Source organism: Cheilinus undulatus, linkage group 22 (genome assembly GCF_018320785.1).
Source record: "Cheilinus undulatus linkage group 22, ASM1832078v1, whole genome shotgun sequence".
Lineage (NCBI taxonomy): Eukaryota > Metazoa > Chordata > Actinopteri > Labriformes > Labridae > Cheilinus > Cheilinus undulatus.
The window spans coordinates 11,542,967-11,556,445 of NC_054886.1; the positions used below are offsets into that span (position 1 = coordinate 11,542,967).

General features: G+C 39.4%; 1 protein-coding gene across 1 annotated transcript in view; it reads left to right on the plus strand.

The window, feature by feature from the left end:
• The window catches only part of plcb3 (phospholipase C, beta 3 (phosphatidylinositol-specific)), an 85,188-nt gene that overhangs the window by 55,077 nt on the left and 16,632 nt on the right, over positions 1 to 13,479 (plus strand). Inside the window, exons 4-18 of the mRNA XM_041778988.1 lie at positions 1,590 to 1,727; positions 2,023 to 2,102; positions 2,183 to 2,236; positions 2,492 to 2,564; positions 4,242 to 4,342; positions 4,515 to 4,681; positions 6,950 to 7,096; positions 7,191 to 7,348; positions 7,938 to 8,020; positions 8,200 to 8,284; positions 9,066 to 9,210; positions 10,612 to 10,713; positions 10,792 to 10,865; positions 10,941 to 11,037; positions 11,305 to 11,389. Coding sequence (XP_041634922.1) covers positions 1,590 to 1,727; positions 2,023 to 2,102; positions 2,183 to 2,236; positions 2,492 to 2,564; positions 4,242 to 4,342; positions 4,515 to 4,681; positions 6,950 to 7,096; positions 7,191 to 7,348; positions 7,938 to 8,020; positions 8,200 to 8,284; positions 9,066 to 9,210; positions 10,612 to 10,713; positions 10,792 to 10,865; positions 10,941 to 11,037; positions 11,305 to 11,389 — 1,589 coding nt within the window. The remainder of the gene's footprint in view (positions 1 to 1,589; positions 1,728 to 2,022; positions 2,103 to 2,182; positions 2,237 to 2,491; positions 2,565 to 4,241; positions 4,343 to 4,514; positions 4,682 to 6,949; positions 7,097 to 7,190; positions 7,349 to 7,937; positions 8,021 to 8,199; positions 8,285 to 9,065; positions 9,211 to 10,611; positions 10,714 to 10,791; positions 10,866 to 10,940; positions 11,038 to 11,304; positions 11,390 to 13,479) is intronic.

Below are 13,479 nucleotides of genomic sequence, written 5' to 3' on the forward strand. Positions count from 1 at the left end.
TGCACAGACAAGTTTTAGAGTCAAGAAGGTGAATATTCTGGAGTGGCTAAGTCTAAGCCTCAATCCAGTAGAGAATTTGTGGCTGGACCTTAAAAGGGGTGTTCACGCTTGATTCCCATGCAACCTGACAGAGCTTTAGCAGTTTTGCAGTGTCCAGATGTGCAAGCCTGATTGAGAGCTACCCGCACAGACTCAGTGCTGTGATTGCAGCCAAAACTACCATGAAGGGCGTGAATATTTATGCAGTCACGTACTTTACCTATTTTTATCTAATTGACATTCATTTGTAGAAATCTGTATTCACTTTGACATTAGAGAGGTTTTTGTAATATTTTGGGGTTTTTGGTCAAGAAAGCAAAATGATATACCATGATTGATTTATAAATCATTTGAAGGATAAAACATCCAAGGGGTAGAACACAGTTTATAGGCACTGTAAATTTCTGTGAGGAACTTTCAGTTTGTCTTAATTTTTGCCCCCTTTGAACAGAGTGGTTCTTCATATTTACAGATATTATCCTTCTTGTGTTTCTGATTTCATGAATCATCTGCTTTACTACACAATCAGACTCATCCCTCAGCGTGAATACATTAGAAAATATTTTTAAAAAAGGCTTTCTCTGTATTGTGCTGCCAGAAGAGTCAGGGGTTTATAATAATAATAATCAATCTTTTTAAATATACTTTTGCTTGCTATGCTTTAGATCTTAAAGAGCCATTTATACTAATTTCAGTCTGTTTTGTAACAAGCCTCAAATTCCTTACAGGGTCTTAATATCATATTTTCAGCTATCAGATAATAACTCAAGTTTGTACGGTTGAAAACAGACAGGATTTGACAGCAGGGTTATCTCTTCTTTCAGAGTTTTCTTAAACATCCATACATTCCTGTTACCTTTATTATTTGTAGGTCTGCACACTGTCTGTTCCTGTCTTATCGTCTTGCTCCTTTGTCTTTACATCACTTTTTCTCTTGTCATGTTATCTCACTAATAAAAAAAGATGTGCTCACATTTGTCTGCCATAAAATCTGTTGATACAGGCTTTAAAAGTTCAACAACCCTAAAGTCCAGGAGCAGACCTCCTGTTGCTGTTGAAAATCCACAGAACACGTCGTCAACACTTTTATGGGAACTACTTGTTCAGTAGAGAATAGTTCCAAATAAAACCATTAATAATGATGTCTGTAGATGATCTATTAGTAGAAAAAGAATGTTTGGATCCAAGTCAAGCTGTTAGCAGTCCTTTCTGTGCACTTTTCTTCATAAACAATCCTCTGAGTTAATTTATTTAATTGAAATGAAAGAGAGAGAGGATAGAGAGTGAGTAATGGAGGGAATGCATAATTGATAGAGAGACACTGAGAGAGCTGCTGGTGGAGAGAGAGTGGTCCAAAAGGGAGGAAAGAGTCGTTTGGTTAATTAGATCAGAGTGCTGCACCACATGCATCACATTTACTGTTCTCTGGAGGCTCAGAGATGGGCAAGGAGCAGGAAGGACGGAGTCTAAATGCAGAAAAAAAACTGTGTTCTCAATAAAAACTTGAGTTAAATTTTGTCAAAAGAGGTGAAAATGTGTTTGTGTGTCAGGACCCAAAGCTGCGGGAGTTGCTTGGCTTTGGAAAAGGTGACAACGTGGAAGGGAAGCTGGTAACTGTGGTCCATGGCAATGACTTGGTCAACACGTCCTTCCTTAACTTCCAGGCTATGCAGGAAGACACAGCCAAGGTAACCACAGAAAACTCACCCGTCAACCTGCACGCTAATATATCTTTCTGTCATTCCTTCCTTTAATCTCCAAGCTTTCTCCTCGTCCCTCTTTCTTTCCTAAGGCCATATGCTGGTTACTCACTTTACTATGTTGACTTAGAGGCTCGTGAGTGTGCAGGTTTAGGAGTTGTAAAGAAGGATTATTTCCTGTGTGTGCTGTATATTGTATATAAAAACTGTTTCATTTACTTTAACATCAGACAAACACTAAAACAGCCCTGTTTTATCACTGTGTGCATGTTTGCTTTCCCAGATTTGGACGGATGAGCTGTTCACTTTGGCCACAAACATACTCTCCCAGAATGCATCACGAAACACCTTCCTCCTCAAAGCGTAAGCAGTTAAAAGTTTTTTTATCTTGACATGAGGCAGATGTTAGATGACGGTTTAAAGAGTCTTTTTTTCTCTTTTAGATACACCAAGTTAAAACTGCAGGTGAATCAGGACGGGAAGATTCCTGTGAAGAAGTGAGATGCCACACACAGAATTCAAAAAACCACTTCTGCTTTCCTTTCCTCTTCTCTGTCTCTCTTCCACTTTCACTTTCATCTCCACTGAGAGTTATCTTCTGCTCACTGTTGACATCTGACCCATGCTCATCATTTTCATTTATGTAAATCTAATATCAGATTCTGCTGATATCTCTGGACAGTAGATGTTTTCTCTCAGTCATAATGAAAACCAATTTCAATGACCACCATTCTCCAAACTCTGTCTTTCAGTATTCTCAAGATGTTTTCAGATAAAAAGAGAGTGGAGACGGCTCTGGAGCAGTGTGGTCTCGTCAATAACAGGGTAATTATCGGCCATCACTGACCACAAGGCTGCTCAGGAGATGCTGTAGTCCTCCATACATGATAATAGCAACAACTCAGTCTATCACCCTGGGGTGTTGCAGAGCATTCTTAGCATGCCTTTTCAATTTAAAGAGGCCAAAATAGAAATAGATGTGGGCTTGCAGGAATGTTATCTAAATCTAAGGCAGTCTAAATTTTAATGGATGTTTATCTATTCATTCACTTTGAGCCAAGAAAAACTTAACCCTGCAAAGAAGGTGGATTGGCCTGATTTTATGCCTGTCATCAGGGGGTCCATTTTACAAAGCTACTGTCTGAAAAGCTTGTTTCCAGGCAGAGAATGACCATTTAGTAGGTGTCATCTAAAGAAAAAGAGGTGATAGCTACAGGCATGGTTAAGTTGCACTGTTAGCCTACAAACAATAGTGGCTGTTGTAGAGACCAAGGCGACTACGGTTTACTAAAACCAATGAGATAGCTAAAACTAAAACAGTTTAGTTGATGGAAACAAAATAAAAACTTAGCTTTACAAAAAAGAAAAACAGAAACGTACTAAAACTTGATTCTGTGATTCCACACGAACTTCAATGAAATTAAATTATGGACAAACTCTCCTTGATTTTAAACTTTGACACTAGTGCACCCACTAACTTTGAATTGATAATTCAATACGAGAAAATCTTCACTTTACTGTAGCTGCACTTAGCATTAATGGTGTATATAAATATATTGGTTGCTTAAATGAAGGCTTTTTACAGAGGATTAGGGCCACTGAAAAAGGGACACAATTTTTTTTTTAAAAGTCAGAATTCTGACTTTAATCTCAGGATTCTGACTTTAAACCCAAAGTTCAGAATTTTTTTCTTACAAGTTAAAAAAGAAATTGCATATCAAATTTTTTTTAGTAGCCCTAAACCTCTTCCATACTTTTTGCAGTTTGGCCAAACTGAAGTTAATATTACACAAGTCAAGCCCAACACATTTCAACATGTGCGTCGCTTGGCAGGCAAGGTCAAGCTGGATGGCATCTCTTTTATCCAGGCCTTCCACCTGGACAGTTCCCTAGGCCTAGTGCTAACTCGCCACATCCATCCCATACTGTGCAGACACTGTTATTTTTTCATATGATATAAAATGCAAGGACATCCAGAGCACTACATGGGTTGTGTCAGTCCTCCTTCCCGCCTGATGGTTTTTTGCCCAACCATGTTTAAAAGTTTTGCTCAGTGCTAAGTAGTGTTTTTTATAAATTTTTTAATCATATTGTCAGAATATTTACTTGATTGTGCAGTTAAATACACCAAAGAGTTGTGGTTAAGGTTGTAACACAAGGTTTCCTGTGTGTGATAAATGGGTGCAATCTTTACAAAAATCAGTTTGGCCGTGTCACAAGACATTTCTGTTTGAACAGGAGACCAGATTGTGCAAACTGCACTGTCAGCGTTTCTCCTTGCATTGTTGTGATCTGGTGCCCCCTGCTGGTTCAACAGAAAAGCACACCTAGTATGGAGGACTGAGCACAATAATTAGGAGCTTGCAGCACTTACAGGAACTCAGTTTAACTGTGTTGAATATTCAGTGATAGTCACAGGCAGTAAAAATGTCCCTGAATGATCAGGCTTCTTTCTTTTTCTTTTTATGTCTTTTTAACACAATCCCTTCTTTTCTCTCTCAGTCAGAGGGACTCAAGCCTGATGACTTCACATGGGAGGCCTTCCAGAAGTTTCTTGCTAGCCTTTGTCTACGGCCTGAGATACAAAGCATCTTTGAAGAAAGGTTTTTGACACATATAAAGCTTTATTTTCCATTTATTTTACTGAAATAGAATTCAAACCCTGACCCTGAAACCTTTATAGTTAGTCATGTTCATTTAGGATCTCTTAAAATCCAAACCACATCAGTCACCATGAGCACATGATTTCAGTAAACTTTCCTGTCTGTGTTCCAGTGGCTCCAAGGGGAAGCCTTTTATCTCTCTGGACCAGCTGATGGACTTCATCAACCGCAGGCAGCGAGACTCCCGTTTGAACGAGGTGCTGTACCCCCCGCTGAAGAGGGAGCAGGTCAGACAGATCATGGAGAAATACGAGACCAACACTAGCCAGTTGGAGAGAGGTTGGTGACTTAATTTGGTCTTCATGCTAACATATCTTGTGTTAAGGTGCTTTATTCAAAGAAGCTTGAACATGTGATCAACACAAGGAAAAACTACAAAATATTTAAATAACCCCTGATTTTTAACCTTATTATTTCTTGTCTGTCATCAAGAACCTTTGCCATGGAAAGTGTTTATAAAAACATCTTGGCAATTTAATATTAATCATAATTGTTTCATAAAAACAGTTAAAGGGTGAAACATCAAAAAGGGTGAAAACTTTTTATAGTTGGCTGCCACTGCATAGCTACTTCGACTTCAACTACATGACAGCCTAGGCAGCTGTGCCACCTTCGATAGACCCAGGCTCCATGTATGACCTATCCTATCCATAGCCACTTATAGCCTCTATGAGCAAAGCAACTCTTCCTGGTGCCATCATTACACCTGAAAAATAATTGGCGAGAGAGCACAAGAAAGTATTGAAAGACAGAGAAAAGTCTGAATATCTTTATTCATACAGCACTCTTTCAAAACAAAGTTCACAAAGTAATCCATAAAACGCTGGTTCAAACTAAAAGTTGCAAAGCAAACATTAAAATGTTGGGCACAGTGAAATTGTTGGAGATAAAAAAAAAATAAACCAATCAGAGATTAAATACAAGTGGCTAAAATATCATTTCCAAAATTACAAAAGGAGTACCAAAGTAGGACTACATAAAGGCGTGTATTTTACAGGAGATTTAAAAGAAAGCTGTGCTTTAAGGAAAATATTCTCATGTAGCGTGCTATCCTAACAGACAAAGCATCGCTCCTTTTTGCATCTTTAACATCCATAAAATCTTAAAACCAGGCCTAAAATGTACTGAGTCAGTTCAGGTTCACCAAAAAGAGCTGGATTAAGTTCTTGCTACTGCATGATAGACAAGATGGAGATGTGTGGTAGATTTTCCATGGAGGAGGACAGAAAATTAAAGCATTAATAACCAAAGCATTGATTATTCTTTTATAAGTCAGGATGGAATTTGATTTTTTCTTAAACAGTCCTTCAAGGGCTGCATGGTGGCGCAGGGGTTAGTGTTGTTGCCTCACAGCAAGTAGGTTCCTGGGTCGCTTCCTGTTCAGAGCCTTTCTGTGTAGAGTTTGCATGTTCTCCCTGTGCATGCGTTCTCTCCAGGTACTCCAGCTTCCCTCCACCACCAAAGTCATGCTCATTAGGTTAATTGGTGACTCTAAATTGGCCGTAGGTGTGAATGTGAGCGTGCCTGCTCATCTGTCTCTATATGTCAGCCCTGTGATTGACTGGCGACCAGTCCAGGGTGCATCCCGCCTCTCGCCCAATGACAGCTGGGATGGGCTCCAGCCCCCCTGGGACCACCAAGCGGTATGGAAAATGGATGGATGGACATCCTTCAGTTGTATAACGAAGCATATTGTTATCAAATCATCAAAAACAGTTTTGCAGGCAAATCCAGCGCACTAGCCACTGGCCAGCTGCACTAAATTTAATAAGTCAGCTACTTTATATAAAATCTTTTGTTTGCTCTTAAGCTTTAAAAATGATAAATTTCAGTCTTCCCTTTATAATGCTGACAAGGTTATTTCAGTCACATTTGATGGCCTTAAAAGTGTGTAAGGTTTATTATATTTAAAAGAGCAAGACACACAAGTCTTGTTTTGTGGTGATAAGATTTACTGCCGTGTAGCTGTATTTGTAGATCACACCTGTTTATCCCAAAGTAAGTTTTATCAGTTGCATTTGTCCTTGGGTAAGTACAGACTTGAGGGGTTTATTTCCCTTGACTTTTATAGGTGCAAAATTGTTCTCCTTCTTTTGGAGTCCTGGGAAAACTAATCCTGTATAGATTTACCATCTGACTAGAAATAGTATGAGGCATGTTGGACTTCCCCCCAATAGCTTTTTTCTTCAGTCAGCGTGGATAAACTGTTCAAAACTTTAAAGTTTAAGCTACTATGAGTGGCTCTGCTAGAGCGCTGGTAGGCTAAAGTTGGTAAAATGATCCACTGTCCAGCTCGCGGTGTTCCAACTAGTCTGGAGTTTCCTCTAAGTGGGTTGTTTGTGCTGAAATTGGAGCTGTTTGCTCTTTCAGGCCAGTTGACCACCAAAGTACAAGATGTGATTTTATTCGTATCTCCCAACCTTTGAATTTAACAACTTAATCTAATTATTCTGATTATCATGAGCAGATTGGTGCAGGCCTGTTCACTTAATCTTGACAAATTAGTCCCTTTATGTTAAATTAACACACACTCTCTCTCTTTTGCAGACCAGATCAGTTTGCAGGCTTTCACTCGCTACCTTGGAGGAGAAGAAAGCAGCATTGTACCTCCAGAGAGGCTGGATGTCATCGACGACATGAACCAGCCGCTGGCTCATTACTTCATCAACTCCTCACACAACACATACCTCACAGGTAGAAAGCATGCTCTGAACGGAGTAATATCTCAAATATGATTATTCGGATACATAGTTAATCACTTCTATCCAAACCATCTTTCCTCCTTCAGTGGGCCAGCTTACTGGTCTGTCGTCGGTGGAGATGTACAGGCAGGTGCTGCTGACTGGCTGCCGCTGTGTAGAGCTGGACTGCTGGAAGGGCCGGCCGCCAGACGAGGAGCCCTACATCACTCACGGGTTCACCATGACCACTGAGATCCCTTTTAAGGTGGGAGCCCCTGCTTTTAGGCGTATGTGTCATTTTCTTGTATATTTAATCACCCTAGACTCTTCCCATGGTTCTCCTCTCCCAAAGATGATGTATTAGAGTAACTACTGACACATTCCTTGTTTCCTACATAACTGAACCACATGGAAATGATTGAACAAATTGGTTATTCATGAGAGTTTTTACAACTTTTCACAGCAAGAACTGCATTCTTTCTAATTATGGAAATATAAAGGTTAAGAGGTTCACACAATAAATTATAGTTCATTGACTTTTATGTGTTTTGCCATAAAATTCTACCAAACTGGAGCTATTTCACTTCCATCGGCTCTTTAGAGATATAAAAAACACTTACAAATTTTTGTTACTGAACATCTTACTTATAGTGGAATGGATTGTGTCAGCAAAAATATTTCTGTCATGTGTGGATATGGTGAAGTTGTACTGCTTGATTTGAAGGCTTTAAGTGTGTAAACATTGGTACTAAGCAGTCATTAACCCTAGATAACTAAATCTTCAACATACTCGTGCAAAGAGATGAAATACATGGCACCTCCTGTTAATGTTCTCATTCTTTCTCTGACTGCAGGAGGTGATCGAGGCGATAGCAGAGAGTGCTTTCAAGACCTCCCCGTACCCTGTCATCCTGTCTTTCGAAAATCACGTAGACTCGTAAGTTACTCAGACAGTCTCAAGTATGTTTAGATCACTGAGTTTGCCCTAGGCTCTGTAAATTGTGGTTTCTTTTTAATTTCTTTTACAGTATCCAGTTTAGCTAGAATTTAAAGTGCAAAATTCTTTGTTGTGATAAAATGCCAAAAAAAAAAATAGATTGGTTTCTTATTTTTCAGAGCAAAGCAGCAGGCCAAAATGGCTGAGTACTGCAGGACCATCTTCGGAGACGCCTTGCTCATTGATCCACTGGAGAAATATCCGGTAAGACTGATCAAAAGTCTGTCTGTTGGCTGATGCAACCTACAGTACACGGTTCTTTTTATATCAATATATATTTTCTTTATTAACATCTCACATTTACAGTACATTAACAACTGAATTATTACAGCTGTATCCATGAAAACTGCTTCTTCACAGGCTGCCTTTGTGTTCCTGTGTTGTTCTTTCTTTTAAACAATAACATCAAAAAATTGAAAAAACCCTCCAAAATCCAGAAATGCCATCCATTCTAGCCAGACAGGATCATCAGAGATTCTAGAAAAAAAAGACAAACAATGATTACATACCGTATAAACAAGGAGAAAAAAGGAAAATCTGTACAAACAATACATCATATACCTGATCCAAATACAGAATAAACAGCGCCAGTCATTTATATCCATCCAATGAGGGCCCAGTCTCTCCATAGGTATCTCACTTAAAGTACCATTGCACTTAATACTGCTATCCCAGTGATGCTCAAACTTTGGCTGCAGGCCAACTGTGGTCTGTGGTCCATTTTTGATTGATCTGTAGCAAATAAAAGAACTAAAATATGTCCCACATAAGGACATAGTGCTTGTGTCGAACTACTTTATAGTTCTAATATGCAGGAGTTGATAAATTTAAAAGCAAACGACTTCCTCTAAAAGGTAAAATGTAGCTGCAACAACCACATTGTAATCTTAAAAAAAAATTTGTCTAATTAGTGCTCAGTTATGCAATATCAGTCATCCAAACTTTAAACTTGGACTGAACAAATCTTTGTGTTTTGTGTCTTCAGCTGGAACCCGGCCAGGCTCTCCCCTCGCCACAGGAGTTGCTGGGGAAGATTCTCATTAAAAACAAGAAGAAACATTATCACCACCGACCATCAAGTGGTGGCAGCATACGCCGCAGAGAGCAGGAGGAGCCATCGCCCAACAATGGTGGGTACTGATGTCTCTGGCACTTGTCTGCACATATGACTTTATTGTTGTGTAACAGCTAGTTTCACTTTTAAGTTGAAACTTTGAAACACATTTTTTTCTTGTTCTGTTTTTTTTTTTTTTTTTGATAAAGTAGTCTTTTTATTTTTAACATTAATTTCTGACTCAAAAAAACAAAAACAAATCTATACATTTTTTTATATTCATTACCTTGAAAAGATTAACCTGAAAATATCTCTCGTTTTAGGAGTACAAAAATGCCGTTTTTCAATAATTCCCACATAGAAATAAACAAAGGAAAATATAGAATAACCCCTTCAACTCCTGTTAAATATCAGCCGTGCAGATTATGTTCCTGGTTCACTGTAATTCTTTGTTTTTCACAGGGAATATCAGCATATCTACATTCCCAGGCAGAAGCTTAGATCTCTGAACATTCACACTGTCCCCTGTAGGTCAAAAAACTTGGAACAGAAGTGGCTGGTATTGAGAGGCATGCTTTTGTTAGAGGAGAAAGCAGAGTTTGTAGTTTGTTGTTTGTGTGGGGGCAGTTCCAGTAGTTTATGTTTGGACACGAGTACAGCGGCGGCTGCTAAGATCTGCTGGAAGAAAGCTGCAATTTTCCTCACTTGTTCCAGTAAATGACTGACACAGGGTTCAAGCAGACTGGCCTATGTGGCCAAATTAAGCATGTTGGCAAAACACTTGACGTGTGGCGCTAGTCCAGCCTTCCTCACAGCAACATTTTATGTGCATTATCGTGAAAACAGCTTGTTTTCTCCAGAATGTGTTAAAGGGAGGACGAGTTTAAAAAGCAAAATTTGCTCTCTCACACTCTGGTTATTAGAGGAGCTGTGATCATTAGAGGTCCAGCAGTCCATTGTTGAAACGTTGGACTTAAAACAGGGCTGCGCATCCTCACCCGTGAAGTTTTCACCGGCTCTGGCCATGACTGTTCTGAGTCCATCTGCTGGTCTCAGGTTAGAGAGTTTATGATGTTGAATAAGCAGAGTTAAGGGCAGACAGAGTTTAAACCCTGTTTAATTGGAGTATCGAGACACAAATTGAGCTGAATCAATTTAAATCCCCCTTTATTTGTATGGATTTTTAGCTGATTCAGCCGTACATCCCTGGCAACAGTTACAATGAATCTGATACCTGATACAAGTTTGAAGAAAGGCCCTTGTGGCTTTGCAGCTAGGCTGTTAAGTTAGGTTCAACTCTCCCTCTTTCTCTGTAATTTCTGACTCTATCTTCTCTATCTTCTATCTTCTATCTTCTGTCCACTCTGTTAATAATAGATTTGAATCAAATTGAATGGGTTATTGTGCCACACAAAATGTTCAGTTAACGGATTTCGGGATGTCAGATTAAAGTTGATTGTAATTGTTATCTGTGTAGATTGTCCTTTGAACGACAATGAGGGAGGTCAGCTTCTGTCCAATGGGGAGGAGAAGCTGGCTGAAAGGATGGTCAAAGATGCTGAGCCTCGCAAGTCTATAGGTGGGTTAAAAAAGAAGGAAATCAATGATAAGAGACAATGCAAGGAGACCAAACTTACCTATGTGTTTTTGCATTCAGGAGGAGAAGGGGAGAGCGAGGAGGATGAGGAGGACGAACCAGCGACGGAGCTGAAAAAGCCGAACTCTGACGAGGTAAGATCCACCAGGAGCAGGACTGATGGTGAACCTGACTGTTAGATGGGCTGATTGACAAGTCTGTGATTTCAGGGTACAGCCAGCAGTGAGGTCAACGCCACAGAGGAGATGTCCACTCTCGTCAACTACATTGAACCTGTCAAATTCAAGAGCTTTGAGGTGGCAAACAGTAAGTGTGTGAAAGAGGTGGAAACAACAGAAATGTTGGCACAGTGTAGAGCAATGCTTAAGCAAAGTGTGTGTGTGAGGGGGCAGACGAGTACCTCTCTTTCTTAAGCTGCTCATTAAGCTTCAGATCATATAGGTCATGATGAATCATGTCTTACAACACATGGGCGGTTTATTTCCTATCATTGTTCTTTTTATTTCTCAGTCTTCCTCATATTTAAATCTGAGCTGTTTTGGGTTTTTTTTTCACCGTGTTTCTGTCCACCAGAGAGGAAAAAGTTCTTTGAAATGTCGTCATTCGTGGAAACTAAAGGCATGGACACCCTGAAGAGCGACCCCATGGAGTTTGTTGAGTATCCTGCAGAGCCTGTCATCCCTCCTCAACTTATTTATGCACATTAGAAGAATGTATTTTGTGCCCTGATGCAACTTTCCTCAGTATGTTGTTCTTCCTTTTAGGAGTTTGAATGTATAAACAGGGCTGTGAACTCTTCAAATGCCACTTTTATGCACTGACTCACAGGAAGGCAAGTGTATTTATCAAGCTCTGTTCGGACATATATTAATTCTAAGTACTTTACATAGTGAAAACAGAGCAGTAAGGACATTAAATCTCCTGTAAGAGGTTGTTAGCTAGCAATGAAACAGACTGAAGTTTATAGTGATAAATCTATGTGAGCAATTAAACAGACTATTAGTGTTACACCTTTTGGTATCTGAGATCACAATGTCCGACCAACCCCAGCCTTGACGACAAAAAAAGGCATGTTCAGTCAAATTCACTTGTCCACAATTCACCACTTGAATCCATGAAGTGCTCATTTTGCACAAGGAAAGCTAAGAAAGTCAGTATCAGATAACCAGCAAACTGAGCATGAAAAGGCTCATATTTGTGTAGTTTTCAATAAATGCATGTCTGATAAGCATATTCTGACAATTTATTGAAAAACGAAACAAAGAGGTATTCATGTCAACAACTACATGTGCATGAGACCTTCTTATGCATTAAGATCACTTTCTCTGTACACAGAAAAGTCTTTTCATTTCAATCTTGCTAGTTTATCTGTCTGCGGGTGCCCTGGAGGTGACGCACCTCATTTGCCAGAGTCTCTGACATTTGTGTTAAAGGTTACATATTATACTAAATACACCTTTTCAGGCTTTTCTAGCAAAAATATGTGCCCCTGGCCTGTCCAAGGTCTCTCAAAGAATGAGAAAAATCCATTCCCTTCTCCTCCCTCTTTCTCCACCTTTCAGAACATGTGTGCTAAAACAAGCCGTTCTCAGATCTACCCCTTATGATGTCATGTGGGGAGTAAGCACTGCCCCCAGGTCTGGTTGGCCCTCCTCACTTTGAAGGAAGTTCCACCCTCCTCCACTAATCCTCCTCCCAGCTGGCAGCTGAGGAGAGGATCAGGAGAGCCACATCCATTAGGCCAAATCCATTTCCTACGAGGGGCGTGGTCAGGGGCGGAGTTAGACAGCTTGTTAACTGAGCTTGTTCTGAGCAGGGCTGAAACAGAGGGGTTTTTAGACATGCAAAACTCCCAACACTGGAGTGTTTTTTCAGCAACAAACTTCACAGGCATGTTTTGGGGACCTCCGAGACTGATATAAACTTGTCTTAAATATGTGACCTTTAAGTAGGCTTATTCTATTATGTTACCCTCTATTACCTCTACGGCTCCAAAATGCTCCATTGCATTGTCATATGAGTTAGCTATGGCTAGTATTGTTGATTTTAATGTTTGAAACTTTGCTGCTGGAGCTTATTTGTAATAAAACTTGAAATGTTGCAGTTATTTCATTACATTCATTTTCAAAGCACCCTGTCTGAAATAAAGATTGCATCAGATTCAACAAGAGGATTTAGTAATGCGAAGCAGGGGAAATTTTGAAAGTCCTAAAAATGTTGCTTATGCTGCAAAAAAACTGTTGAGAAAATTCTCTTTTTAAGAAGGTACAAGCATGAAATAAAGCCTGAATTGCTTGTGATGAATGTAAAAAGACGCCAATGCAGCAAATAAATACTTATGTTTCTTGAGCTGAGATATTTTTCTAATTCCAAGAAACTTCAGCATTTTTTTTTACTGCTGACTAACAAGACAGGCTTTTTCACTTTTAATATCCTGAACTGAGATCTTTATCTTGACTTGTCAGATAAAAAGGCTCTCATATTAAGTTTAATGAATTATTTTCTGACTAGGATTTAGAAAAATACACTTGTGAAGAATTAAGGCTTGGCAATTAATCAAAAGATTCCATCCGAGTATTGCCTACTGTAATTTTCAACATAGAAGGTGTGATATTTCTTTGACCTGAAATGTGTTGATACATTTTTTTTTTGGCAGCAGAGATGTTAAGCTCTATACATCATGCAAACATTCCAGTGTCCGTTTTCTCTAGAGTAGTTTGCCAAACAACTGACTTTTCTTTTTGTTGT